The sequence below is a fragment of the Anas acuta genome, chromosome 9 (assembly GCF_963932015.1).
Source record: "Anas acuta chromosome 9, bAnaAcu1.1, whole genome shotgun sequence".
Taxonomy (NCBI): domain Eukaryota; kingdom Metazoa; phylum Chordata; class Aves; order Anseriformes; family Anatidae; genus Anas; species Anas acuta.
This window is the reverse complement of record NC_088987.1, coordinates 1321088-1348091: the sequence shown is the minus strand read 5'-3', so window position 1 is coordinate 1348091 and position 27004 is coordinate 1321088. Positions and strand designations below refer to the sequence as shown.

The window sequence follows — 27004 nt, the reverse complement described above, 5'->3', positions numbered from 1 at the left end:
TCAGCTCGCCGTGTGCTGGCTGCCAAGCGCCTCGCCGCGCCGTGCGGGGCCGTCTGTGCTCTCATCTTCCAGGGGATGCCTTGTGCCTCGTCCCCACACAGCTCTGCAAAGTCTGATCCATCAGCCCTGCAGCTGTGCTGACAAAATTGCTTTAAAAGCCATCCTCTTGAAATTCTCTTAAAATTCCCCCCACCATTTCAGATTCCTCACTCTCTTCTCAATAAGCGTTCCCCTAAATTCTTCATCTCTGTGTACACACACCCAAAATCTATTTGCACACATACAGAGCGACTGAAGCAGGACAAAGTGGCAGCACTCAGCCTGGCAGCCCCTGCTTAGAGGATTTTAGCAGGAAAAGGCGAGCTTTACACAGGTTCAGATTGAGCTGGAAAATATCTGTAAGCGATAGCTGCGTGAACGTATGGATTTCGTCCCATAGGAGCTAAGTAATTTCCAAATGCAGGATCCAATTAGCAGCAGTCTCAGTGATAGCCTTTAGGCTAGCAGCAATCTCGCTCCACGCTATCCTCTACTTAAGGTAATTGGAACCTCATCAGGGAGAGATTCATTAGGGTGCATAATAGCCTCTAAGTGCTTCCCCCCGCTCAGAGGGTGTTTGAGCAGCGACCCGCACGCAGCAGGCTCGGGGCTCCTCGGCCTCGCAGTGTCCCTGTCCCCAGCTGCCACCAGCAGCTCGAGGACCAGCACCCCGGGGAGCAAAGCCCGTGGGTGAATGTGCAAGGTGGCCGTGCACCCACTGGGGTTTCCCTGCATCGTGCAGCCCCCTCTGAGCACAGGGCTGGGCTCTTCCCATCGCAGCTGAGCACGAAGCGATGAAGCGTGCTGCTTTACATGGGGCTGGCACTCGTTCCCACACCACTGCCCTGTCCCACCCAGCCACAAGGTGACCGAGCTCCCCGTCTCCCCCCGCTGTGTGCTCAGCCCTCTGGCCCTGAGGGACCCACGATGAGCACAGAGTCTGGGGGAAACCGGTGGGAGTCACAGAATCACAGAATTTCTAGGTTGGAAGAGACCTCAAGATCATCGAGTCCAACCTCTGACCTAAGAGTCTCTGCACCTCTTCACAACCAAGGGTTAGGTATATTGAGGTACTTGGGGTTTTAAAGAGAAATTTCAACACCCAGCCCACCCGAAGCTGGTCCTGATGCATTCACACATCCCTGGCCCTCTTCTGGCAGGCCCAGCGAGATGCATTGCTGCAGCAAGGCGAAGGTTGTGCTGTGAGTCCCAGCCCTGCGGGGCCAGGAGCCCCGTCCCGACTCTGGGCCTGGTGGGTTGGCACCACCGGGGCAGCACAAGCAGCAGGCCCGCTGGAGAACCACAACCTGCCCGCTCGATGCCGCGTTACCATGGCGATGGGCGCTACAGAAATGACTAAAAACACCCACCAGCTCCACACAGCACCTGGGAGCATCCTCAGCCCGAGCCCCAGCTCAGCACCTCCAGGCCTGCGAGCGCTCAGCCCAGGGTCGGTGCCGGGCACTTGTCCCCACAGCGCCATACATCTGCCACGTTGATCCCAGATCAGCCCCACACGCTTTTTAGGGACAAAGTACTTCTACCCCAGCACGAAAGCACACAGAGGGTGGCACCAGGCAGGGGACAGCCGTGTCCCTTGCCCTGCCAAGGCTGGCAGCCAGGGAGCGCGGCCCAGAAGAGAGCGGCCATTTACAGCGTAAATAAAAGCCCTAAAAATAAAATCAGTCACGCCAAGGTTCAAACATAATATTTTTATTTGTGGATAAAAATTAAGGCTCACAGTACTTTTATCATTTCACAAGCAGAAAAATGTTAAAAATTGAGAATGACGGGGAACGCCCCCAATACAAATTCCTCTAACTGCTGACATGTTTTACTGAAGACTCGAGGTGAACAACTGTACAGGGCAGCTACGGTTATTAGTCTGTAAACTAAGTGCTAAATATAGGTGGGTTTTCTTTTTTTTTTTTAATTTTTCTTAAAAGAAAGTGAACCGAGTATCTATGTCTCTCTCCACGTCTGGCTGTCCTATACACACGGATTCCATAAAAGACCCAAGAACCGCTGGGATAACACCACCGACCTTCCTGCGAACAACCCACCGCTTCCAAAACGCATGGCACAGGTGTCACCGGGGGGGAAGATCACAAATTCCACTTCAGTAAGACGTTCTGTTTATAGTGCAATAGTTTATGCCTACACATTTCAGTATTCACCCTTCTGGCTTAAAAAAATAAAACAACAAAACCCCAAAAAGTAGGTTCCTAAGGAGTACAGGAATTGCTGCCAAGCTCCATTTCGTTACAGACATGAAAGCAACCAACGTGGTTAGATGTGAGGTGTCTGCCCCCCCCGGGTGCAGGTACTCGTTACACCCCTAGTTAAGGTGCAACCCAAAGGACCAAGCACACCACGAGCAGCCGACAGCGCCCAGCCCCGGCGTGCTGGAGGCGTGGGTCGGGGGGCCCGGGGGCTGCAGCCCCAGCACATGGACACAGCCACTGCTAGCCACGGGTGCTGCCAGCTGCACCAGAACTACGTGGCTCTACACTGCATAATTATTTACACGGGGAGAAGCTAGAAGTGTCTCACTCAGAACTGAGGCGGTTTGGGGTTTAAGAGGTGCTCTATATTCTCCTGCATTGTTTTTTTAGCTATTCCTTCTGTTTTCCCTATTTGCTGTCAAGGTAACCGACAACGTGGCAGCGGCAGCGAGAGCGAGCCTACGTACAGAAAGCAACAACTGCTACAGCACTGAAAGGCTGAAGTGTTTCTGCATCACACCGAGATTTATTTCTCATCATTGCACCATTTACGTATGAGATAGCAACACAATAATGAAAACAACTATCCTCAGCTTTTTCTGATGAAAAAAATTAAATGTGCTATAAGGCCATGATTTCATTAGGGATTTTGGAAATGAGATATATATTAAAAATTTGCTTTCAATGGAACCCATGCTGTAATAATGGATTCTGCCAAAGCAAACACTGATTTAGAGGGGCTTTGACCGGCAGCTTTTACAGATCACAGTCCAGTAAGAAAAGTTGTGTTAACAATGCTTCATTTAAATAGCAAAAAGCTCCTCAGAGAGCTCATAGTGGACGTGGGTGACAACTGCTGCCCCATTTTAGAAATGAGGCAGCTGAAATCTGTATCGATTAGGACCAACTTGCCCAAGCTACAGAAGCTGCCAGGGGCAGAGCCATGGCCAGGGGGCAGCTCTCTGGAGCCCAGAATACGTGCACCCACTGCCGGGCTGCTGCAGCTTCAAGGAGCAGAGGGCTGGGACTCGCCATCTCCTTCCCCCAGTGAAAAGCAATCTCTCAGTAATACAGGCAAAAATAATGTTTGCACAAATTAGCCATATCTGATAAACAGAAATTAAATTTCCATTACGTGTAGGCGGTAAATGTAAAAACCATAGGAAAACGTGCGAGCAACAGAACACAGGACAAACACTTCAACTGCTAGTCCAGTTCACAGATCTATGTACGTGGAAACATAGGCAGCTACAGCCACGAAATACCCCATGTTATTGAACAGTTTAAACCAAGCATTTCACCCTCATAAAGCCATGGTCATCCTGCAGCTGAATGAAAGGCAACTGTTCAAGAAGTGGGGGGTAAAAGGGACGACCCTGGGTACACAGGAGCAGTTCCACTGGTGGAGGTCCCCAGAAAGCTGCTCAGGGCAGAGCTGCGACACGCTGCACCTCCACGGACAGCAGCTGCAGGACATGCTGAACATTGTTAGGTGGATGAAACAGCTTTGCCTCGATAGACCAGAAAAGCACAGGCGTCCAAAGTAACCATCTCTCAAATTATTGCTTAACTACATAAACAGCAGAATACACGTGATGGAAGGAACCGGTATCGGTTGGGTATGTCACCTCCAGTACTGTGACTGCACACTAATGACTACCAGGATTTTAAAAATCAAGCTAAGTACAATACATACCAAAAAAAAAAAATCCCGTAACAGCAAAGGTGTAAAAAATAAAATGTCATCAAGTATAACGCAAGCACATGGGCAGCAGGCTGTGAAGGGACTGATGCACAAGAGCTGGAGAACAGAAACAGGACTTGCACGTCCAGGAGCTCTGGTGCCACAGCTTTTACAGCTGCACTCTCACTTTTACTCTTCTCTCAGAGTCCCCAGAAGCACACAGGACACCTCACGGTCTGTGCAGGACCTGTACGCTGGAGATCAGTCAGCCTACACACGCCTGTTACCAGCCAGCACATCTAGCAAGTGATGCGAGAGGGAGCGAGGACAGACAGACAGACAGAAAGTAATTTCGTAACATTTCAGCATTGCTCTTTTGGAACTCAACATTATTGCCATGGGCTAATACGTCAAACAATATAGAACAGGCTTAACAATACACAACAGATACACATTAATTCCACAACTCAACAGTACCCACTACTCCATTTGGCAAAATATTTATTTATAATAAATCTGTTCAAAAGCAGTTGGTCACAAAGTATTCTTTTTACATTTTTAGGCTGTAACAATGCTTTTGGTAGAAGTAAATAAACTGTCTCTTTATACACAGTGTACAAAAACAAAGAGACGTTGAAATGACAGTTACAATAAACCACATGGAAACGCGAAGGAACAGTAAGACAAAGGCCAAAGCAAGAGGAATCTGTCTGCGCACAGGCAACGCTGCCAGGATCATTTACCCGTACAAATCCTCAGCCCCGCTCAGTTATTCCCACACAGCTCTAAACTGCAGATTTACGCTCCAGGAGGAGTCGGATGGGATGTAGCAGCTCCAGTCACTCTTTCACAGTACTGCATGTCAACACTGGGAATGGTTTCTGATATGGTTTAGACTGCACACAGTACTTCAATAAAAAAAAGTTAATTACTCCCACTCTGTAGTTCCTGGTGGTTTTGATGTCAAGTCATACATCACCCGAGAAATGCCAGGAATCTTCTTTATCTCCACAACCATTTTTAACACAACCTATTGTGGTGGAAAAAAGAAAAAAAAAATCAGAAAAAAAAAAACAAAACACGTAATGCAGGCCTGATGAAAACTATCCTACAAAAGATTATAAAAGGAAAACTTTGTCCATCCTAATTTTGCCATGAACGGGAGAGAAAAAGCCTACATCTATTAGAATATTACCACCAGTTAAGAAATGAAAACAACTTGAAGGAAACCTCTAGCTTATGATATCTGCAGCTATGTTCAGAACTTGCTGATTTCTGGCACTGGTAATAAACCAGCGTCAAACACAATACGCTTCCCTTAAGGTAGCAGCTCTTCAGCTTCCAAATGATTTCTTGGAAATTACCTTTTATTGTATACTGCTAGATTTTGCTATCAATCATTTTCAGGCATTTTTCAGACCCTTGTCTCCAGCTGACCCACACTCAAACACAAAATAGCAGCCTGACTGCAAGGATGAACTTTTAAAGCAAAAAAGGGAGCTCTAAAGTTTAAAAAATAACAGAAAGAAGCATCTATGGGAAAGAGTTTCCACTGGCAGTTGTTCTCCAGGGTATGGTATTTTGGCTGAGCTGTGCTGGAAAGCCTGTTGGATTGTCGCTTCCAGCAGAAACCACTGTCAGCTTCTCATTTTGTTAGCTCTTCCCAGAGCACCACCACACCTTTCCCAACCACCACGAGCAAAAACGAGATCCTCTCCCAGAAGAATCAGAATCAAGACAAGCAATCAAGAAACGGAGAAGAAAGGCAGAACAAGTCACCTACAGCACCAGATCATTCTGAAAAGAAACTTGAACACCCGTATTCGTATTACCTCTTCTGGGATCTCATTACCAGGAGTTGCTGCAATACCAGTCATGAAGTCGCTCGTGATGAAAGTTCGGATAACAACGGATCGTTGACAAGAAGGTTGTTTCTGTAGGGGGTCTCGATCAAAATGCAACGGTGTCAAGATTATTGGCATCTGGCTAATTTTTCCGGCGTAACCTTCAAAAAAAATCGTTTTGTTTTGGTTTAAAACCCAAACATGATAGAAGTTCTACCACACTTCCCTACACGTACTCCAAACGCTATACTAAGAGCTCCAATAACACAGAAGGATCCACGGTAGTTCTACGATTTTTTCACTGCCACGCCTCAGAAGATCCCACTGATTATCCAATTATGTAATTAGTGGTGTATACACTGAATTGCCACTTGAAATAATCTTCAGCGTTTGCAGGCATGCAGAACAAAATTAGGAAATCTCTGTTAACCCTGTAATTGACCGTGGTTGCAATTCAGGATCTAATTCCTTCCAACCCAGCATAAGCATGCAATTCCAGCGATTCCCACATCAAGCCCAACAGTCACTCACATAAAAATGTATCTTTTGAGAAACTTTTAGTCTTCATCAGTGAAACCAAGACAAGAGCAACTGCCATGGTACAGTGCTTTACCACTTAGCAATTCCCTCTTTAATTTCCAGAGAAAGTAGTTTGATGTCTTTGACATATTTAAAATAAAGTTTTTAATTTTCTCTGTTGCTGGTAACTCCAGGCGCTTTTTTGTTGTTTGCTTTAATATGCCCTTCTGAAAGCCAATACCCAGAACCCTAGATGTCACTGTTGAAATCACCTAGAGGTTTGAGATTCAGGTGTGTGGCGGAGTGCCAAGGCACTCTGACACTGACACGGGGTCTCACAACTCGGCTTGCACCAGCCTGACCTGCCAGCACTAACCCAAGTCTTATTGTGTGGACTGACTCACTCAAAGCCAAGCATCACCAAGAGCGAGACAAATCTCTAATTTTACAGCTGTAACTGACAGCATTATCATAAGATTTTGAGGCTCTTTTTGTACAAATTATGGTAAGAGAGCCTTGCAAGCAGAATATGCATTTTCAAAAAGATATCCTTTGGAACTTGATTTTACAAAATATACACTTTTGATGAACTGTTCCCCAGGCGTACATCACACATACATCACATCTTCAGCTGTTATTAAGGAAAAACAAACAAACAAACAAAAACCAAACCCAAACCTCAGAACTCCTACGTTCCTAGAATCACCCTGTCACATTCCAAAAAGAACTGAATTGTCCCTTCACATCGTGGGACGTTAAATGTTTAAAAAATATTATGCCATCTACTAGCCTCAAGTGGTTGGATTTACAAATACAGTACCTGCTTTAAATTAAAAAAACACGAAACCACTTTGGCACAGGTGGTTTGCACCATCACCATTAAGAACTTAGTATTTGGTCTCCTCTTTCCACATAAAAGCACAGTTTTGAAACCATGCCAAGTGTCTTTGCATGGTTCATTTACTTCACACAAATACTGATGACTGAGATCATCAGCAAGGAGAAATATCTACTGGGCTATTTGGCTGACTTTCTTTGCTTTGGTATTTGACTTTCTGGTGGCTAACGGTTGCTTTTGCAGCAGTTTCACACCTCTGAGCTGTGTAAGGTTTCAGAGGCAAACCTCTACCCTTATGAGGAGAAGAGAGTACCTAGGCGTTGAGAGAGTCCTGTGTGGGAGAACTGGGAGCAGATCAGGGGGAGGCAACACCCGGCTGTGAGAAAGTTCTCCTCTAGCTGTGGTGTGAAGGATCTTGAAACAATAGTCTAATTCATGGGACTAGGCTAAATACCTACCAGACTCCCTGAGAATATTGTGAGCCTCAAAATCAGCTTGACGTAAAGTGCTGAGGACTCCTGTTGTCAGAAATGTGGGCGTGACATCGGTGGGAGGCTCTTTGACTGGTGGACCGAACACATACACAACCCTGAAAAACAAGCCAGATGGCAGGAACACGTTTTGTTTAAGTGGAATGAAACAGCTTGCCTGAAGACTACAGTGTTAGTATCGCAGAAAAGATAATGAAACCTGAAAAAAAAAGCTGAATATCTGATTTTGCTCCTTAGCCACTAGCTAGAACTTAATATAACTTAATGGATATGCTCTATAAACATGAGTACAAGCTTTGCAAGTCAAATCTACTCATTTATTTTGGTTTGCTAGAGCCTGGCAATAGCCTCACTGTTACTTATTCAGTTTTTCAGAGGATTATTCTCTTGCAATATTAACTCAGTGGTATCACAGATGTTTTTTCAGTTTTACTTTGATATCAGTAAAAGTTAAGATTATGCTAAGAAAGCTACTTAAGTACTTACAATTTCTATCTTCTGCCCTATGAGGAAGCCACCAAAGCCACATCATTGAACAGTAAACCTTGTTTGTTAAGGAATAGCTGTGTTTTCATCACAGGGCACTAACACTGTTGTTTACAAATCTACATCACTACATCTGTTAAATTATCTTCTGAATTCAAGCCAGTCACAACAACTTGATCGTTTTAATCTGTTTCATACATTCTTGAACAAAAAGCAAAGTACAACACCGACCGACTGGCCTCACAGAAGGATTTACCACGATGCATTCACACAAGTTGTTTGAGTTTGTAGATACAAATCAAGAACGCTCATCTAAAATCCAAAGCAGGAAAATATTCAAACCTCACATTCCCTATTTTTGTTTGTAGTATGAAGCCTGCAAGCATAACTGGGCAGGAGCCCAACTATTTCAGTGCACTCCTCAAACTGCCAGCTTTCCCAGCTCCCTTCAATGTCTCTATCAACACCAACAAAAAAATCTGAGAAACACACCCTGATCCAGCAGAGGTGCCAGGGAAGTGGTACATTCAGGAGGGAAGCATTAAACCCAAAAGGATCTTAAAGACAACAGCAATGCTGTAAATGCAGCACAAACTTTTACATTGCACACACAATCCTGATTTCATGCCTTCTTTCGTTCCCTCTGCACATGAGTTTCTTCCAACTGAAGGTCTCACCCCAAGATCAGCAGCTCTTTCAGCAGGTGTCACTTAAGTGACAAAATTAAGCTTTGCTGTAAGCAATTATAAACAGCTCTGTCAGAAAGTCTACAGCTGGGCAAGGAGGATTTACGTTCTCTCTGGAACTGACTTAATGTCTAAGCAACTTCAGAAGAAAATGTATATTCACAAGAAGCATCAATTAAGATTAAAGTGCCCAGCTTTGGAGCTTTTCCTTATACCACTGGAGTTGACAGTCCTATGTAGATTCCCTTTCTGACACAAAGCAAGATGCCGCATGGTATCACAGCTCATCAACAGGCTCGGCACCTTTCAAAAAAGATTCTGCCTAAGTTAATTGCAAGTTGTCTAATCAAGTGCTTAAAATGAGGAGCTAAACTTTGAGTTTCTTCAAGTTATTGATTCCAGAAATAAACCTAAGCTTGGATCAGTTGTGCATTTGTAACCTCCATATAGGACACATATTATGTGTAGAAGTTATACCAGAGATTAAACAGGAGAGTGCTCGTGAGTGCAAAGCTTCCATCTATTAAGTAGACCATCAGAAATAAAGACAGTTCAATTCTGAACAGTGAATACTTACCTGTTTATGTTGTGGCACATGCGTGGTATGAGTCTGGCAAGAAACATAAGAGACTCCCAGTGTGGAACATCTTTACTAGAGATCCCACAGACATAGCTATAGGAGCGACAGTCACCCTATAAATTAAAAAAAAATAAGTAATTGAACATGAACTTCACTGCCAAAATAATTCACGCTACCTTTCCCATTCATCCTGCGAGTTACAGGACCATACTGTGTGTCAACACTTAGCAGACATTAAGCTGCTGAAATCAGTTTGCTCAGAGACACCAAATAAGTGAGAAAAATCAGAGTAAGACTGACCTCTCATCAGCTAACACAAGCACACAAAAGGGAAGCTTTCAGAATGGAAAGATTCAGACAAGGTGGTCAGACCACAGGGATTGACTGAATATTGGGATTTTGAGGGCACCAGCTGAGAAAGGCCTGCAGCAAAGTGCAGAAATCTGCTGGTGATATTGCTGCTTAAAACAGTGACAAGAGCTGACTGCAAGGAGTTACAGAAGAGATGCAAGATGAAGCAGCTGATAATAAAGGTTGTAATTCAATACTGATAATGCAAAAAAAGACACCTGACAGCTATGATCACTGAGTAAAGAAATCCTCCAAGTTATTATAAGCACTTCCATGAGAATGCCAGCTCAGCATTTAGTGACAGAAATACAAAGGACCACCCACAAAAACTCCCATGGCATTGGCAAAGGAGTGAGAGGGAATAAAACACTATGCTACAGATTCAAGTGAACAAACATGTTCCAATGCAGAAAGATGCTTTTTTTTTTTTTTTTGACCAATTTAATCTAGGACTCCTCGGCCTTGAAGGAGGCAACAGGATTATGGCAGAGGTCTACAAGATAACGAACAGCCTGAAGAAACTGTCTGTGGTAAGTGACCGACGTTATTCAGCAGTAATGACATCCGCAAATAGCATACTTGGCATTTACCCATGTGTCTGCTCAGATCTCTTGACATCTGTGCGCTACCAGCGCTGACAAGCAATAACGACACAGGTACCATCTTCTTTTGATGTTTATTTTCCAGAGTCAAGCCCTTTCTTTTTAACCTTACAGCAGCAATTCTTAAGCTTCACAGCAGTCTACCATGCTGCTAGGAAGCAGCTTTAAGAATATCCCTAAAATGAATTCATTTACCTGCACTCCCACGGTTTTGATAGGTAACAAGAAGGCATTCAGTGAATGTAGGCTTGTGATCTGCATCAGCTTCTCCTGATCTTCTTCAGTTGTACATGCTTTGACCCTTTGCAACAAAGTATGTGGCTGTGCAATGATGCAGAAAAATAGCTTTTAAGTAAAGCCCTCAAACACTCAAACAGAACTTACACAATGCAAGTGAAATTAAGTAGCTGCCTAAAGTTAGTCCTCAGTTAGCCCTTGGAACTGTTTACAAGATACCTTTCATTTACCAACAACTTTTTAGTGAAAGCAATTGCACATATTTTAAGCTGAAGCTCTCCAAAGCCATAGGTGAAGGTCTTTTTCTCTGTTTATTCTCTCTTTCTCAAAGCTGTATTTCTCACGCTTGTGGTTTACTTCAGGTACAGAACAAAGCAGTATCACGTTACAGAACACTGCAATCTGATACATTTTAAATAAAAAGCTGCTGTAACCATTCCCCCCTTCAGTGTTTCTTCAATAAAGTTCTGGAAGTTGTTCTGACCTTGTAACTTAGAGCTACCTTCTGCTAGTGGCTTTTCAGACCCCTGCAGTTCAGCTTGAGTGAGGAGCTTACAGTAATCAGGAAGGTCACAATAGTCAACAGATTGAGACCTTAAATACCATCAACTAATAATTTTGTTTGGCTGGGACATCTAGCAAGCGCTAGTTTCTCCCTCTTGTGCTTTCATTCAGGCACTCAGTGACTGTCAGGGCATGCAATCCTAAGAAGTTACAAGTATTTCAGGGAGGGAAAATCTTTTTCTGATATTGTGTGATTTGAAACATCTCCAGAAATCCTAACCTCCATGAGTTTTAACTAAAACAGAATTTATTTACTATTTGAAAGGTACACAAACTTCGATTTTCCAGAAGTTGCTCAACACTTGCCATAGCCATGGCTCTAAGAATTCTACTGCACAACACCACATGGCTTCAAGGGAGTTGGACTGGAATACATTATTCCCAAAGTGCACAAATAAGTAGTTTTTAACTTTCAGAACTGTCCATCTTACAGCAGTGTGCTACAGAATTACAGTACTTTTGTGTATATTAGAATTGAGCAGTTTTGTTACCTTCTTAACACTTGCAGAAAAGTCTGCAACTATTTTCAAAATGTTGTTTGTTTCAGGGAAGTCTTTGCACACGTAAGGTTCCTCAGCACATATCACTCTGATTGCCAGACCAGGACCTGCAGCATAAAGTTGAAAAAACATTATGCTAAATAACACTGAAGCTGACTTTAACCTAAAACAGTAACACCATCTGGACCCTCAGGTCAGTCATTAAGTACAGTATCGCTTGCCATCATACCTATACTTACACTGCCTTAGCACCCTACAAACCAAACCAAAACCATAAGCAAGCAGTTTACTCTGGAACGGGATTTCTGATCAATATAGGTACGCATTAGTTACCTACACTTTCAATTGGCTGTTGGTGTAAAGCAGCAGTTAGTGGTGACGAAGCGTGGTGCAAGCTAAAGCAAATGGGAACCTCTTCCTTCCTTCCCTTTGCTAGGCAGCTTGGATGAAAGAGCTGGTTATATTATAGTTGAGTCTCCACTGTTTTAAAGACCCCTGAAGGCTATTCAACCTTTTAACTACTTGATCCAAAAGGAAATGTAATTTGCTGGAAATGCCTGAATACAGTTTCTTTAATTTCATGCGATGCTGGTGCATTAGCAGGATAGCCTATGCACTCTGCCAGTGGCTACTACACACCCTGCAGGACAATTTGAAAAACACGAAAAGAAAAGCATACCCCTCTTAAAAGGATGTGGACTTTGTTATATTATATACTTTGATGCTTTCTGGTCGAGAACTGTTGCTGTTATTCTCCATGCAATCGTTTTCAAAACAGCAACTGCCCCTGAGAAGGGCAGGCAGCCATTGGCCACTATTTCAAGTAAGACACACTTGACAGCTTAGACAGCATTCAGCTGCACTTCACTGATAATTCTTGCTTTGGCTTATACAACTAAAAAGAAACAAATACAGCTATAAGAGAACTCAATTATAGATCTTTTCTTTTAATCACTATACATAATAAAGCTGCTCTCAAACACTTCTCCTGAAAAAAAGATCCTGCTTAAGTAAGCTGTGATCCTGCTCAGTAAATCCATCAGTTTCGTTCTATGTTTAGAGTTCAGTTTTATGCTCCCACATAAATCTATTCTGCAGGTTAAGCATGTTCTAAACAGCACTGAGGCCACCCGTAGCCTTTCACTAAGTAGCACAGACTCTCATACCTGGGAAGGGATGCCTTGAAACCAGCTCCTCGGGAAGACCAAGCTCCCTTCCCAGCACTCGTACTTCATCTTTGTGAAAGTCTTTCAGAGGTTCTATTACTTTACCCTAAAACAAAACAAAAAGAAACAGTGATTTACACTCTAGCTCACAGATTTAAACAAAAAGCCTCAAATGTTTAGGTCATGGCAGTCAAATTGGCCTGCTTTTCACAGCATCAGCTGCCAACACTTACATAAACACTGGAAAGGAACGTTCATATGAATGTAGGCTTTGTAGAACAGTTACAGGAGAGGGGATTAGACAGGAAAGTTTGTGTGTGTGCCAAAGCTATCAATGGCTCAGTCAGTGCAAATACACCTGTAGGCCAAGCTGGTTCTGACTGTCTTCAGAAATTCAGACTGTTCTTCTCTTCACCAGATGTTCAAACCACTCTTAAAAGCCTCGAAAACACTTCGTAGAGCGATGAATATTACAAGTGCAGATCACGCAAGGTAACTGTCTCCTGTGACTGGTCACTTAAATAGCACTTACTAGGAACAGAAACTTCCAGCAGGGTTGCTATGTGATTGATGTCTCATGTGCTGGTTCTTTCTTAGAGTATTTTTAATAGCCAGAATGTTCACCATTCTAATGCCAGAAAAGGCAAAATGGTGCAGTCTCCTACGCTTGCTTTATATGCCCATATTTAAGACTGCTGCATGAGAAACGTATTCAAAAAGCTTTTCTGGACTTCAGACTATGCTAATCCACTGTGAATACAATCAAAAAAAACAGGGCTTGGGCTGTACATCTTCAGACTGTCTTCTGTCACCAGTTCAATCCCCCGTGTTTGCACTGTCTGCAAATTCCCCATCTTTACCCCCAGGTGTACATGCGAGCCCATTTCAGAAGGATCTGTGGGATCTTAAATTGACAGCTGGCAAACAGATTGTGCACCTCCACATACTGTTGGCAGAGAGCTGACCAGGCTGCTGGTGACTTGATGCAGAAGCTGCTTAAGAACAGAGAGAGCTGATGCCCGTATGCAGCTGAAAGAGCTTTCCCTAGCTTTCACCTCACTTAAATGCGTTGTTCTCATTCTCTCTCAAGGAAGGAGAATTCCAGGCCTGTCGTGCTGAACGCTACCAAGAAGTTCAAGAGCAGAATTTCAACTGGAGCTGACAATCATTCACTAAAGCACCCTCACTGCTGTTGCTTGAATCCCTAATGTGCTCGAGCTGGGCAATCAATGCCATTACAAAAGGCTGCCTAATGATTGATGTTCTGACCAGGATACAAAGGGAAGAGTAAGTGATCCATTACATCATGAACTCCAGCTGAATCAGCCTAAAATCGTCTGAAAAGCCTTTACGTACTGTTCTGCATTTGGTATTGGTTTTTATTGAGACTTAGGCTTGTTTTGAGTGTTAAAAACACAAAAGAGCAAGGAAAAAGTTTTCAGCTTGCCATTATGAGCAGCATTGCTCACACAGAAGGAATCCGCACTCAATCTGTTGATATTTTCCCCAGTATCCAATGCTGGACAACAGCGAAAGAATTCTGACTACTGTGAGAATGCAGCAACTAGAAAGAAGCGTAATAAATTACAACATACTAGAATAGAACCTAAACAACCTCACAGTTATAGGGCCACATCAACACAGGCCAGCTATACCAGCAAAACTTTCCAGCACATTTTTGGTAATCAGCTTCCTATCTGTGAGAACCAGAAGGAAACAGCAGTATCCTTGTTTTCATTTACCTCCTCTCTTAACTTCCGAATCAGCTCTGTGTCATTATGATGAGTTTTGATGACTTCAGCTTTGCCACTTGCAACAAGGGAAGCGCTTTCAATGAGATCAGGTCTGAGGGTACCCTGAGCAAGAAACACCTCTTCAGGTTTCAGGTTCATCTCTCCGATAACTTCGTTGGCAATCTGTAAGATGTACAGAAGAAAAAGAGAAGGGTTTTGATCCACTTTTCAGTTATCAAGGGTCTACATAGATTGTTCCTGACAATGCTACTGAGCTGCTGAAACATGAACAATAAACACAAAGACTAATCATGACAGTAGCCTACTGCTCAAATTCACCCCTAAAGCCATGCTTTTATTTTTTAAAAAAAGCAAATGGAAAGAGTATCTTGAGAGCCCAGGAACACCAGTGTTTGTTAAGCATTATGTTCTCCCCGCATCACCAGTACTGACAGCTGACATGAGAAATGGCAAAACAACAGAAGTGTGCCCAAATTCGAGTTACTCACCCTTTTGGTGAGGAATCAGAACATAAAAGTCAATGCCACAGGAACAAATGGCCAACCAATATAATATACCTAAAGATGCTGGTGGGTCTAGTGCACTGTTTGTTACTCATGCTATGACCACTCATTGTCTGACAAAAATTTCAGGCTCAGAGTAATGCACTAACATCTTTATAGGTCACCTACTACTTGTACGACCATTGATGCCACTGAGTGCACAGAGCTTTAAAATGAAATAATCTGAGGTAAAAAAACATATCTAGAAATCATTAAAAAATAAATAATAATAATTATACACATTACCTTAACAAAGGTGTCACCGATAATTTTTCTTTTTTCTTCAGGACTTGTAGTCATATTTAAGGTCTTGCTGATTCTTTTACGTGGAGTTCTGTCTTCATCAGAGATTGGCAGAGTTGTTGTACCGTTATAGAACGAATGAGCTGCATTCACCACTGCATGAAATTACGGGAATTTGTTGCCAAAATCAATAAAGATTTGTATGTAAGATTGCAAAAAATAAGAATTACTACTGTTTAAAAAAACAAACACGTTTCAGTCATTTAACTATTGTTTGCATTAAATAGGCCTGTTTGATACCTCAACAATTAACTGCTACAAAAGTATCTTATTTCTTTTATTAACATACTCTGGAGGGCAATTTTTTCTTACTGTGAGGCTAGGCAACAGGATGAAAGTTCAGTTCGTGTCTCCCCTCTTAGATAGGTGCTTTATTTAAATGGTTACAGGATAGTTATTTCCCCAAGGCCCTTCTGCAGCTGCAATTAAATGATACACTATTTACTCATGGTACATTATCCCTCTTCATTTAGAGAGGCTCTCAACGCAGAGATCAGCTGGGAGGCTCTCCGGCATCTTTTACCAGCACTGAACTCCACAACCTCCAGAAGGAGCATTTCCAGTAAAGGGATTCCCTTCCTTTGTCTCTCTGGCAGCCTGCCAGCACCCAGATTTATCTGTTTGGAGAATGCAAGAATAAGGCCTAGCTTTTCACTAAAACAAAACAACAACAAAAAGAATCCTGCATCGATGTGTGCAGAACAAACTCTGCCCTTCACCGCATCAGGATTTTACAGGTCAAGCTGCCAGATGCTGCTGTGGAAGCTCCCTGCACCGTTTCACACTGGCAGCCTAGTGGAACGCGTTGCTCACCTAGAACCACGCTTCCTGACCAAAACACAAGACAACGACTAGACAACACTAATCACAGACAGCCCCAGGAAGAGGCAGCTATAGCTTATAAAACAAACCAGCCAGACTGTATAAAGCAGCTCTCATCAGCCACACAATCCATACATAAAATGTCTTCTCTGACCTCCTTCTTTGGGCACCAAAAGCTCTAAACCTTATCAGCCAAGACAAGGCACCTTCCCATCCTCTCCAATGTAGTGCTTGAAGTCATGAGACTGCTTCTCAACAAGCGACTCCACAAGCAACTAAAGAGCACCCATTTAGAAACTGGGAGAGTGAAAAAGAGCCCTGGGAGGGGATTTCTGGCTATAATGGCATTGAATCACCCACACGAGCTCACAGTGCTAAAAGACAGTGATATGGGACAAGAAGGAAAGCCTCAGTGGAGGACTGTTAACCAAGCTACTGAAGAAAACTGCAATCGAATGACTTTTGTAGCAGCTGAAGAGGATTGCTTGTCCACCTGCAGAACAGTGACCAAGCATCAGCAGCAGAGGCATGCCCCAGCTGCCATTCCCCAGGGACAGAAGAGATGGGTCAGTTCAGGGTACAATCCCAGCACACGAGTTAGGCTTTAATGCTTCAGGTTTGAAATTTTGTGATAGCCTAGGTTGTTCCAGATGAACACCCGTGCTTTGGTACGCAGTCTGTGAACCATGAAAGGTGATTCAAATTGATGAAACAAAATCCTAAATGTACATTTTAGGAGATGAGACACATCATTAGTGGTATCAAGGATATTTAAGGAAATTATGGTACCTTTAACTTGAATACCGAGTTTTTTGAGTGCCTCCTCCACTGACTGACTCTCTCTTTTGCGCATAAATCCATTATCTATATGTACAGCTATCACCTGATCGCGGTTTAAAGCTCGGTTTAGGAGAGCAGTGCACACTGTTGAGTCCACACCTCCACTGAGTAAAACCTAAGGATGAGGAAAAAAAGGAAAAAAAAAATTGTTCAGCTGTTTAGGGGGAAAGTGTTAACTAATAATTCAGATACAGTTACAAGGATGAAAAAGTACTGATTTCCCAGCAATGACTTGGAGGAAAATGAGAAGCCAAACAACATATTGACCCAGTTGTGCAATGGTACGAGCTTTCTCAAACCTGTTTAATGTATTACCCAAACCACGACAATTCTGCATTTTTCAAGTTACCCACATTAACCACATCAGCATTTCTGTCAGATTGTTACAAATCATCTTTCAGCTTCAACTGGATCTACTTACCAGGACTTTAGATGAACCCACTTTCTCTTTGATATCTTGAATGCACTGAAGTTCTCTGTTTTCCACCGTAAAGGTACCACTGCATCCCGCAATATCATAAAGAAAATTCTTCAGGATCATTTTTCCATTCACTGTAAGGCTAACTTCGGGGTGGAACTGTGCTCCATACAGTTTTTTAGATTCATTCGCTATACCTTAGATGGTGCAAAGAAACGAGGGTAGCAAAAGAGTTGGAAGTGAAATGCATATCCACACAGCAAAAACACACTTTTGCTTCAAATCCATTAAGCTCTACTTTTGAAACTGCATGTCCTTTAAAAACGTTAAAATAAAAAAGGCGAGTTGAAACATTTCAGAGTTGTCACTGGCAAGTCATTCACCAAAATGTGCAATTCATTTGTTTTCCATAAATGATTAATGACATGACAGCGTTCGTAGCAGGAATCTGCTTGCTTCAGTATTAGCAGATCTATTGAGAAATTCAGGAAATCTGATATCTGCCATCCAAGCTTCACACTAACACTCCTGGTACAAGAAGTTATTTCTTTTTGAAGTCGAAAAGTTGCCCTTCTAACGTAACTAATCTGAAAAGGGAATTTACATAATACTCAGAATTTGCCTACTTTCTCTAATTAGTTATCTGATTTAAGAGCAGTATGTAAAATATTGTTCTCTGACTTCACTAACAAGTTAATCAAGCTTTAATAACTAAACCACGTTTGATTTGTACCATTACAGTGCAAAAACCCCCTCTACTTACACTGCACACACTATGGGACACGTTTTCCTCTCCCCTATCTGAAGGGAATGCAACATTTTATTCTGAAGAGAAACAATACTTTCATACTTTAAAATAACATAAACGAACTGTAAAAATCTAGTTACATTTTCCTTAAACCACTAATTCAAAACAAGACCACTCATTTCCATGTCTATTTCTTTCTTTATTAGCATGACAACACAGCATGGAAACAAACACATCCAAGAACTTGCTTAAAACAATTCAACTATTTGGCAATTAAAAAATGGAAATATTCCTTTCCCATTTGGTTCCAATTAGGTACTGTCTGACGTAATTCCTTCCTTTAACAAAGACTACCAAAAGACAATTTCAGGATAAAATAAATACCTGCTATGATGTTCCCAGACTGCGCAACCACTTTGAATCCATCAGCTACTTTATCCACGCTGTCCCCGTGAGTGAGGAGCACAAGCTCTTCCTTCTGAAGGCCCCTAAAGAACAGTGAAAGCACTCCAATCAGCCAGATGCTTTCTGAACATGTGCAGGATTTCCTTAGCAGTAACAGTCATCTCCAACCAAGATTCCTTCACTGAAGCCTCCCTAAGTTCCTGTACAACACAGCCTTCATGCAAGAGGTAGTTTATCTGAATTCAGAAGGGGTTTTTTGTTGTTTTAAAACATTCCGACACTGAAACGTCCCCTCTCTGACACACACAGCCATTTAGAGCCAGTCAGGATATGTATTCTCCTGTTTTTTATTTCACTGAAGCCAATTTTTTGTGATCAAATCAAAATGTCTTCAGGACAGCTCTGGACACCCTAGACTTTAGGCAGTTCTACAGTAGCTGCAGAGGGAAAAAGTTAATAAACTCGGACCTCCGGGAATGAATAAAACTTTATGATTATTGCAAGGAACTTGAGGGGTGTTGATGAACTACCAAGATACCTGATTTCTTCCTAAGGTGGGAAGGTAGAAAACTAATGGCTTCAGATTTTCTATCACCTTTCAAAAACTAGGTAGGTGCCAGCCAACATAAAGCGATGCACAACCAAGGAGGATGCAAGAGCTTACCACATTCCTGTGCTGCAGTACACCTCCTAGTGCCTCAATGAAGACATTTGACTTTGAATTAAGGGGTTTATACAACACTTCAAGCAAACATACCCAAGTTTCTAGAGTTAGCTGAGAAGTTATGCCTAAGTATTTGTTTAAACACATAACTTGCTTAGTCACAGTTGTAAAGGTTTTAGTGAAATTACATGATGAGCATGGGTGCAATTTCATTTTCCTAAACACACGCTTCCTCTCGCCCAGCCAGCAATCTCCAGGCCGGTATTACCCACATGGCTTTGATCCCTGAAAATGTGCACGTACCTGAACAGCGAACACGTGTTATCCAGAGTGATGTTGAACACTCCGTCTTCTCTAACACTCTTCTTGTGCACTGTACCTCCAAATACTTTATTCATCATCTGCCGAAACAAGAAGCTTATGTGAAAAAGCATGGCACAATTTAATACGGCTTTCATCTTTATAGCTCTGCCTGCAGCTGACAACAGCTCTTGCCCACCAGTGCATCCTAAGCTAGTTTTTCATTATTATACTCATCTAATATCACACTTTGTGAAATGATTATACTCATTTAATATCACACTCTGATGAAATGCCCCCTGCATTGGGCTCATTCTCTTTTGCTGACCTTCTGTCAGCACAGCCAGGGACTGCTGCTGCCCACCGAGAGTTACAGACATCCATAGCAGCGGACAACGAGTAGAGATTTGCAAAATAATGCACATTCTGTATTGTACATCTACGTGCACTTACAAATAATTGCTCTGCAAATCAGCTGAGTATCTGATGCCAGTTGTTCAGAAAAATTTTGAAGCTGCTGAACAAAAATCTGTCTCATCTGCCCTTCAGTTAAGGGCTCAGACAAGCTTCAACTTCTCAAGATCTGGCTGCTCAGCTCTGGAGAATAAGGCAGTATCTGTCTGATTTTTGTGACCAAGGAGACTTACTGATCTTTGTTACACCAGAGGAGTACAATTCGCAACAAGTTCGTTCTTTCTAAAATCCAACTTCAAACAACACGATGAGGTATCCGCACTTCAGATTCCAGAATTCTCAAATTAAAGATTTTTTTTCCTTTCAGATATAACTGCTAACTTAAAAAAATTAGTTTCACCTCCCGACTACACTGTTTCATTGCTGTGAGAAATTATTTAGATTTAGTTTGGTATTGTACTTGCTGTGCTTGACTGATTCCATCCTTTTATTATAAAAGTAGTGGTGTGCTAACACACACACATTTGATTTCCTTCCATAAAGACAGCCCTGAGAAACTCCCCTGCTTTAGGCTACCTAACGTGGTTTTTAATTTGCTTGACATTTTAAGGCACTTCCATTTTAATACAGCACACATTTCCCTTTAGAAGAGGGAGTGCCAACATTGTTTCCATAATTGCCAGCCTTTCTCAAGGAGTTTTTCCAGCCATTATTCAGCACCTCTGAATGCCTAGTAAATTGCTAACCTTGAAAAAAACAAGATGCACACGCAGAAGTCATGCACCCAACCTGTCCTATGCCCCCTTGAGAGTCTGTTTCTTCACTCAGCTTGGATCTACTAGATCACTGCAGGGTCACCAGAAGTCATAAGAGGAATAAGTGTTTTGTATAAGTGTTCTGTGCTTTTTTTTTTTTAAGCACTCTTAAGAACTATGCTAGAAACACTCTACACTTGAAAACCAACAGGAAAATCTACTTCTGTTTATGAGGGACACGTTTTTCAGTATCAATTAGATGGCACTAGTTAATGACTGCAGTCATTTATTGTGACAAAAAATGCAGTCTGGAACTCAATTCACAGCAGTAAAACGGGGAGAAAAGCCATTGATACAGCCGAAGCAAGAGAAGAACACCCAGCATGCTCAGTGACCAATTAGCACCTTAAAAATATCTTTTGCATACATGGCCCAGTGCTTAGGTTGGCAAAGCAGGTCCTGCAGCCGTTCAGCTCTAGCTAGCGTCAGAACTGAGGCAGCAGCAGGCAAACAGCTCTCCCCACAGCACCTGCATTCCGTAGCAGATTCCAAGGACTGGTTTTCCTATTGTGAATATCGCGGGGTCGAACCATGGTGCATCTTCTGCATACACAGAGTTTGGTCCTCCGGATATGATGATAGCTCTGCAGACAAGAGATGATGTAATTAACTCAAACGCACTGCTTACTTTAAAACCTCTTTATTTGAACAATGACACGGACTTACACCATTCTTAGTAACTCTGTATATTCTAGAATAGATTCTAATACAGATAGTTCAGCTTTGCTATGCTATAGCTGGCAGAAACAGCAGTTTGCCAGAGAAGTATTTCCTCAGTTTAAACAAAGTCAAATCTAAGCAGTCTTAAAACGCATCTGTGATTCCAATTCCTAGCCGAGCGCTGACTGTGAGGGAAGCAGGACGGCTAGGACCAAGCGCAGGGCATTAACATGAAGACAGAAATACACTGCACACTGCTTGTGCCATCTGGAGGAGAGCTGCGTTCAGAATTAGATCTCTGAATTAGGGGCGAACACGGCCCCTAACTCCCAGCGACTGCACTGCGAGACGGTGCGAGCCAGGCCTTGGGACTGGCAAATGTGCAAGCAGTACACGTGGAAAGCGACCACTGCAAGCTGTAAGAGAAAATTAAAGCTTTTACAAGGGGATGAGAGAGCAGGGGCTGGCCGCGAGGCTTGGCAGGTGCTGCACTGCAGCAGGCCCGGTAAGGCCTCGGCCCTGGGCAGCAGCAGGGAACGTCACATCCCTCAGCGAGAAACGCAGCGTGGGCTGGGAGGGAAGCTGTGTGGGGGATGTAGTACACCTCACAAAACGGTTTTTCTACTGTTATTTGGAGGGTTTGCCGCACAGGCCCTGACACAAGCATTTTTTCCATTTTTAGCCAGCAGAAGTGGGCTGTGCTGAGGCGGGCAGGGGGTGTCGCTGTGTTGAAACATCGTGACACGGCGTCGGCAGCACCTCTGTGGGACACGGGTGTGGTGGGCAGCAGCAGGTGAGCCCCTCCGGCCCCCAGGAAGCAATTCTGTGCCGGGTGGGTGCCACAGGGTGCTGGGGTCTCCTCGGGGACCTCCAAAAGCCGCCGGGACGTGGCCCTGGGCCCTGCTCTGGGTGGCCCTGCTGGGGCAGAGGGACCCGGAGGTGCCTCCAGCCGCAGCCCCGCTGTGGTTCTGTGAGGCATCTGCTCCAGAGCTGTACGTGCAGGGCACTACTTAATATGAATGTAATCTATAAGTGTGGCTAAAGTATTTTTAAAATGAAGAATGCCAATGAAAATGCCACAGAACACAAAGGTTTTCCAAAAATGAACTGGGAGGTGTGAAAGGAAAACGGAGAAAGCCAGCCCAAGCTGCGCCTTCTCAGCCGTCCTCAGAAGTCACTGCAGTGTGGGGTGCAGTTCTGAAAGCCTTACAGCAGCCCCATGTCCTGTTACCTTCTTGCTTTGCTATGCAGGCACCTCGTTCTGCCTCAGCTTAAACCACCTCCAGAGCAGCCTGGACCAGCCTTGGCAAGCCTGCTCGTAGTGGCCCAAAGGCCGTCAGGAGCCACATCCAAATGCCAACAGCAAAACGCACTCATTGCTGTCCAGACCTCAGGATCCACGCCACGGGTCTGAAACGTGTCTGAGCGCACAGACTGACGCCCCCTCACCCCGCACCCACAGCTGCTGCCTGGCCAGAAGCACTGGGGAGCACTCTGCAGCTGCGAGAGCTGCGGGGAAGGCTCTGCAATACGGAAATACAATTTGGCAAAGGCTTCCATCTTGCTGCCTACCTCAAACCTTAGCACGGAGCACAGGGCAGCTCCCAGGCCTGTTTGGTTTTTATCTTTGATGCCAGACGCTGTGACTCGGACACCAGGCTACCCCCACGGCACATGGAGCCCGCATTGAAATGCTGCAGGAGAACCGTGAGCGTGTTTTCACAGCGGTCACTGCATAAAGGCACCCGGCTAGCTCTGGTGTTTGCCACGCTCTCCTGCATGCAGATGATTGACCAGGGCTGGGGACACAAAGTTTAGTGCCCAGTCTGTGTGACTGATAAGCTGAAATCATGACCTCAACCCCGAGAAGTGACCTGCTGAACGGAGAGCATTTTAAACAGCAACTATTTGGCATGACAAAACGCCCGAGAGGTGCAGCAGCTCCCAGGTTTTCCCCTCTGTTTGCAGGAGATCAGTCGAGTTCCTATCTGACTTGCCCTATTTGCTGCCTCACTAATTAGCCTTGATTAGGAAAATGTGATTCCGCAACACAGCGCTGCCGCATCTGTTGTGTGGCACAAGGGAGGAAGGCACGTACAGCGTGCTGCTGGATTGTTAAGGGCTGTGATGGTTTGCAGCCTCCAGGGCATTTATTGTCCCCTCACAAACAGAGGCATACCCCGGCAAGCATAAATAAAAAAACAAAGAACTGCACGAAGTACTGCATAGCTGCAAGCCCTTTCCTTGCTGCAAACAATGCGTGGCACTTCCAGCTACGTTTTTTCAGTTGCTTCCCAGAAATGGCTTGGCATCGTTTCTCACAACTTCTGCAACGCCCGAGTTACAGTTATTTCAATAGTCAGCTTCTCATCGTCAGACTAAGGAAATCACTCTTAGAAACTGATAAAACTTGTTTGTGTGCCCTGGCTTAACAGGTAAAACAGCAAGGTCATCGCAATTTCTGCGGATAGTCATTTAAAATGCAGCCTCTTCCATCGTATTTGTAAATGAAAATGATGAAAATGACATTTTAACGCACTGCAACAAGAAGCAAGCGTACAGAAGTAATATTTCTGCCCAGGTTTCACCCAGCAAAACTCGGGTGCTTCCGCAGACAAGCTGAGGGTACAATCGGGAGCACCTTTAGCCCCCCAGCCCCGCTCTGTGACCTACCGAAAGCCCTGCTCCCGGATGGCGAAGGCTGGCGTCTCCAGGGGGAAGATCTCGGACTGCACGAAGAGCTCGCGCACCCGCCGGTCGATCACCTTCCCGTACTGCGCGCCCGCGTCCAGGATGACGACGGCTCCCTCGTAGTGGTGCTGCCCGTCCTTCAGCTCTCCTCCCGCGTTGTCCGGCTGCAACAGGGCTGGGTGAGCACGGCCCTCCCAGGGGGCACACACACGCCGTCCCCATCCCCAAAACCAAACGTGCTGCAGATTAGCTCGGCAGCTTGTCCCCCGAATTAAGGCAGAGCCTTCCACAACGCAGCACCAGGCCCCGCTCACCACCATGGCCACTCCAGCTTCCCCATCCCTCAGCTCTGCGCAGAGCCCAGCGCTCCACGCGGTAATTAGCAGCACGGGGCTTCCCCTCTGAGCAGGGCAGAGGAAAAATGAGTTTCCCCCATTACATTGCCTCAGCCGCCAAGCTTTCACTTGACACCAGCTCCCGGAGAGTGCAGAGAGGACAAACTGAGAACAGATGCCTCTGCTTAAATATTTAATACATTTTTTTAAAAGCAAGTTTTGAATGCAGCCTTCAAGAGCTACAGTTTACACATGGGACAAAGCGCCAGCTCTCCTCGACCCCATGGAGGCACTGTTCTACGGAAATGCCCTCACTGCAGGGTCTTCGGGGAAGATGTGAACTCAACCGCGCTGCCAGACACCAGGGAATTCACGCGGAAAAACCTCTGCTGCCCACGAAACCTCTCACTTCGGGGTGGTTTTTCCTTAACTTCAAACTTACGCTGTTCCCTTGCCAATGTAACTCGATGAAGGAAAAACTGGGAAGGGTTTTACTTTGGCAAACGCTACCTCAGAACACATTTTGAAGCTCGCAACCATTTCAAGCTTTTATTCTGGCACACTAGAGATGTTCCGTGTGTTTGCAGCAGGCAACGCAGCCCTCCACGGCTCAGGAGGCTCCTGCTGTTCTAGCCACCAAGGAAGCCGCCCCGACCTGCAGCACAGCATGGCGTTCTGCATGGCTCTGGTAGCACACAGCCATCAACCTTGGGGCTGCTAGCCTTTCTAGTGCCTTTTTTTAAAAAAAAATAAAAGCCTTGAATCATATAGCAGCAGAGAGAGCGCTGCAGCTCGTGCCATGCAGGGACAGAGCCAGCTGAGGGGGCCGCCTCCGCAGGGCAGCTTTGTGTTCTGTTGTAATAAATACAAAATTAGAAATAAAAGGCTCAAAGGACAACCTGATGGCTCCTTGAGGCTCCAGTTACTAGCTCGTTGCCAGAGTTTTGCTGGGAGCCCCTTAACACCCTCCCAAGGATCTCAGAAGCCAGCATCTTACAGCCAGGTTTTTCCCCAGGTGATACTGAAGGCGTTTGGGCTAAGCTCCAGCACAAGCACTGCCTCACAGGGATGGGGTGAGACGAGCAGCACAATGCGCATCTCACCAGGATAAAAACAACAAAACCGTGCAGTCTCGGTCCAGAAACTGCTCCTCCACCAGTCCCGTAGGTGTGAGCCTGGAGCCACAGCCACCTTCCGGCACGCTGCCTGCTCTCCCTGTGCCACATCCCAGCACACATCCCGCCACTTAACCCAGGCACAGAAAGGATTCACCCCCAGCACCACCTGCACGCGGGCAGCAAACCCCAACACAACGTGGCCGTGCCCCAGTGTGAGGCTGCAGGAGCCCCGCAGGGAGCAGGGCCCCACAGAAACACCACCATAAATCCTGGGCCGGGAGGAAGCAGCGAGGCAGGCAGGATCTGGCTTCGGTTATTTAAAGGCACAGCTCCAAGGTTTTGGATCCCAATTTAATAAGGGAAACTCCATTTAATGACATCCAGAAAGAAGCAGATGCTGTCAACGTGCGGCCAACATGGCAGCGCAGCCTCTGCGTCCGTGTGCCGGGTGCGTGCCAGGAGGACGAGGACCTGAGGCAGCCCAACGCCCCCAGCACTGGCACATGGGGAGCCCGGGCTGCAGCCCCTCTGCCTGGTGGGGGGGCTCCAGGCTCTGACAAAAGCTCTTTTGCCCCTCAGTAGGGTTTTAGGCAGAGGGCCTTGTCATCCCCTGCTCTATTTCCAAAAACTCCCGTAGAAATGGCAGGTTTTGGGGAACTGCCACGTGTGGTTTGACAGCCCTCGAGGTGGCACCCACCTGGGGGCTTGGGAGAGCAGGGCCAGGGATGGGCCTTAAACATCCCGAGAGAAAAATGGGGGGAAAAATCTATATTTGGCTCATTTAAATGACAAGGCCAGCCTAGAAACCATCTCATATACGAAGGATTCTTAATGCTAACCCTGCCTGACCACCGAACACCGGCCACACCGACCAACCGACCCGCTCCTGGCTGCCCAGCCCCGCGACCCACCCCGCCCCGAGCCGCTTCGGAACGCCGCAGGGTAACGGCCGGGCCCGGACCCCCCCCAGGCTTCCCCCGAGGCGCAGCGGGGCCGGGCTCGGCCCTCCCCGGGCTGGTTTCGCTGCCGCGGCCGGGCCCTGCGGGAGGCGCGGGCCCCTCGGCGGCACAAAGCGGCGGGAGCGAGCAGGCCGCGCCATGTGCCCGCGGCGGGAGGGCGGGCGGGCAGGCGGCGGGCCCGCGGCCGGCCCCGAACTGACCTTGGCGTCTCCGTTGCACAGCGCCATGGGGCCGGGGGGGCCGGGCCGGAGCCGGGCCGGGGCCGGGCCGGGGGGGGCCGCGCGGAGCAGCCGCCGCCGAGCAGCGCCGAGCACCGCCCGCCGCCACCGCCGCCCCGCCGGAAGGGGAGGGGCTACTGAGGGGCGGAACCGGAAGGGGCGGGGCCAAAAGGGAGGAGGCGGGGC

The 27004-nt window shown here is 45.5% G+C and overlaps 1 protein-coding gene across 1 annotated transcript; it reads right to left on the bottom strand.

Moving 5' to 3' along the window:
- Window positions 1–1736: 1736 nt before the first annotated feature.
- On the bottom strand, window positions 1737–26963 carry GMPS (guanine monophosphate synthase). The gene is made up of 16 exons (XM_068691673.1): window positions 26801–26963; window positions 24171–24352; window positions 21307–21421; window positions 19612–19709; window positions 18624–18727; window positions 17495–17688; window positions 17023–17188; window positions 15355–15506; window positions 14555–14728; window positions 12813–12918; window positions 11638–11753; window positions 10541–10666; window positions 9390–9505; window positions 7608–7738; window positions 5781–5953; window positions 1737–4978 (listed from the first exon to the last, which is right to left on the bottom strand). The coding sequence occupies exons 1-16, from the start codon at window positions 26825–26827 to the stop codon at window positions 4877–4879; spliced, it is 2082 nt and encodes a 693-aa protein (XP_068547774.1). The 5' UTR covers window positions 26828–26963; the 3' UTR covers window positions 1737–4876.
- Between the last annotated feature and the right edge of the window lie 41 nt (window positions 26964–27004).

Bases quoted from the DNA above. Each gene is read 5' to 3' on its own strand.
- GMPS (XM_068691673.1), bottom strand. From the start codon at position 26,827: ATGGCGCTGTGCAACGGAGACGCCAAG. The intron at 18,728-19,611 runs GTACGTGCACAT...ACTGTTCTTTAG, and splicing joins AACACGTGTTCGCTGTTCAG to GGGCCTTCAGAAGGAAGAGC. The intron at 15,507-17,022 runs GTACCATAATTT...AATTTCATGCAG, and splicing joins ACTCGGTATTCAAGTTAAAG to TGGTGAATGCAGCTCATTCG.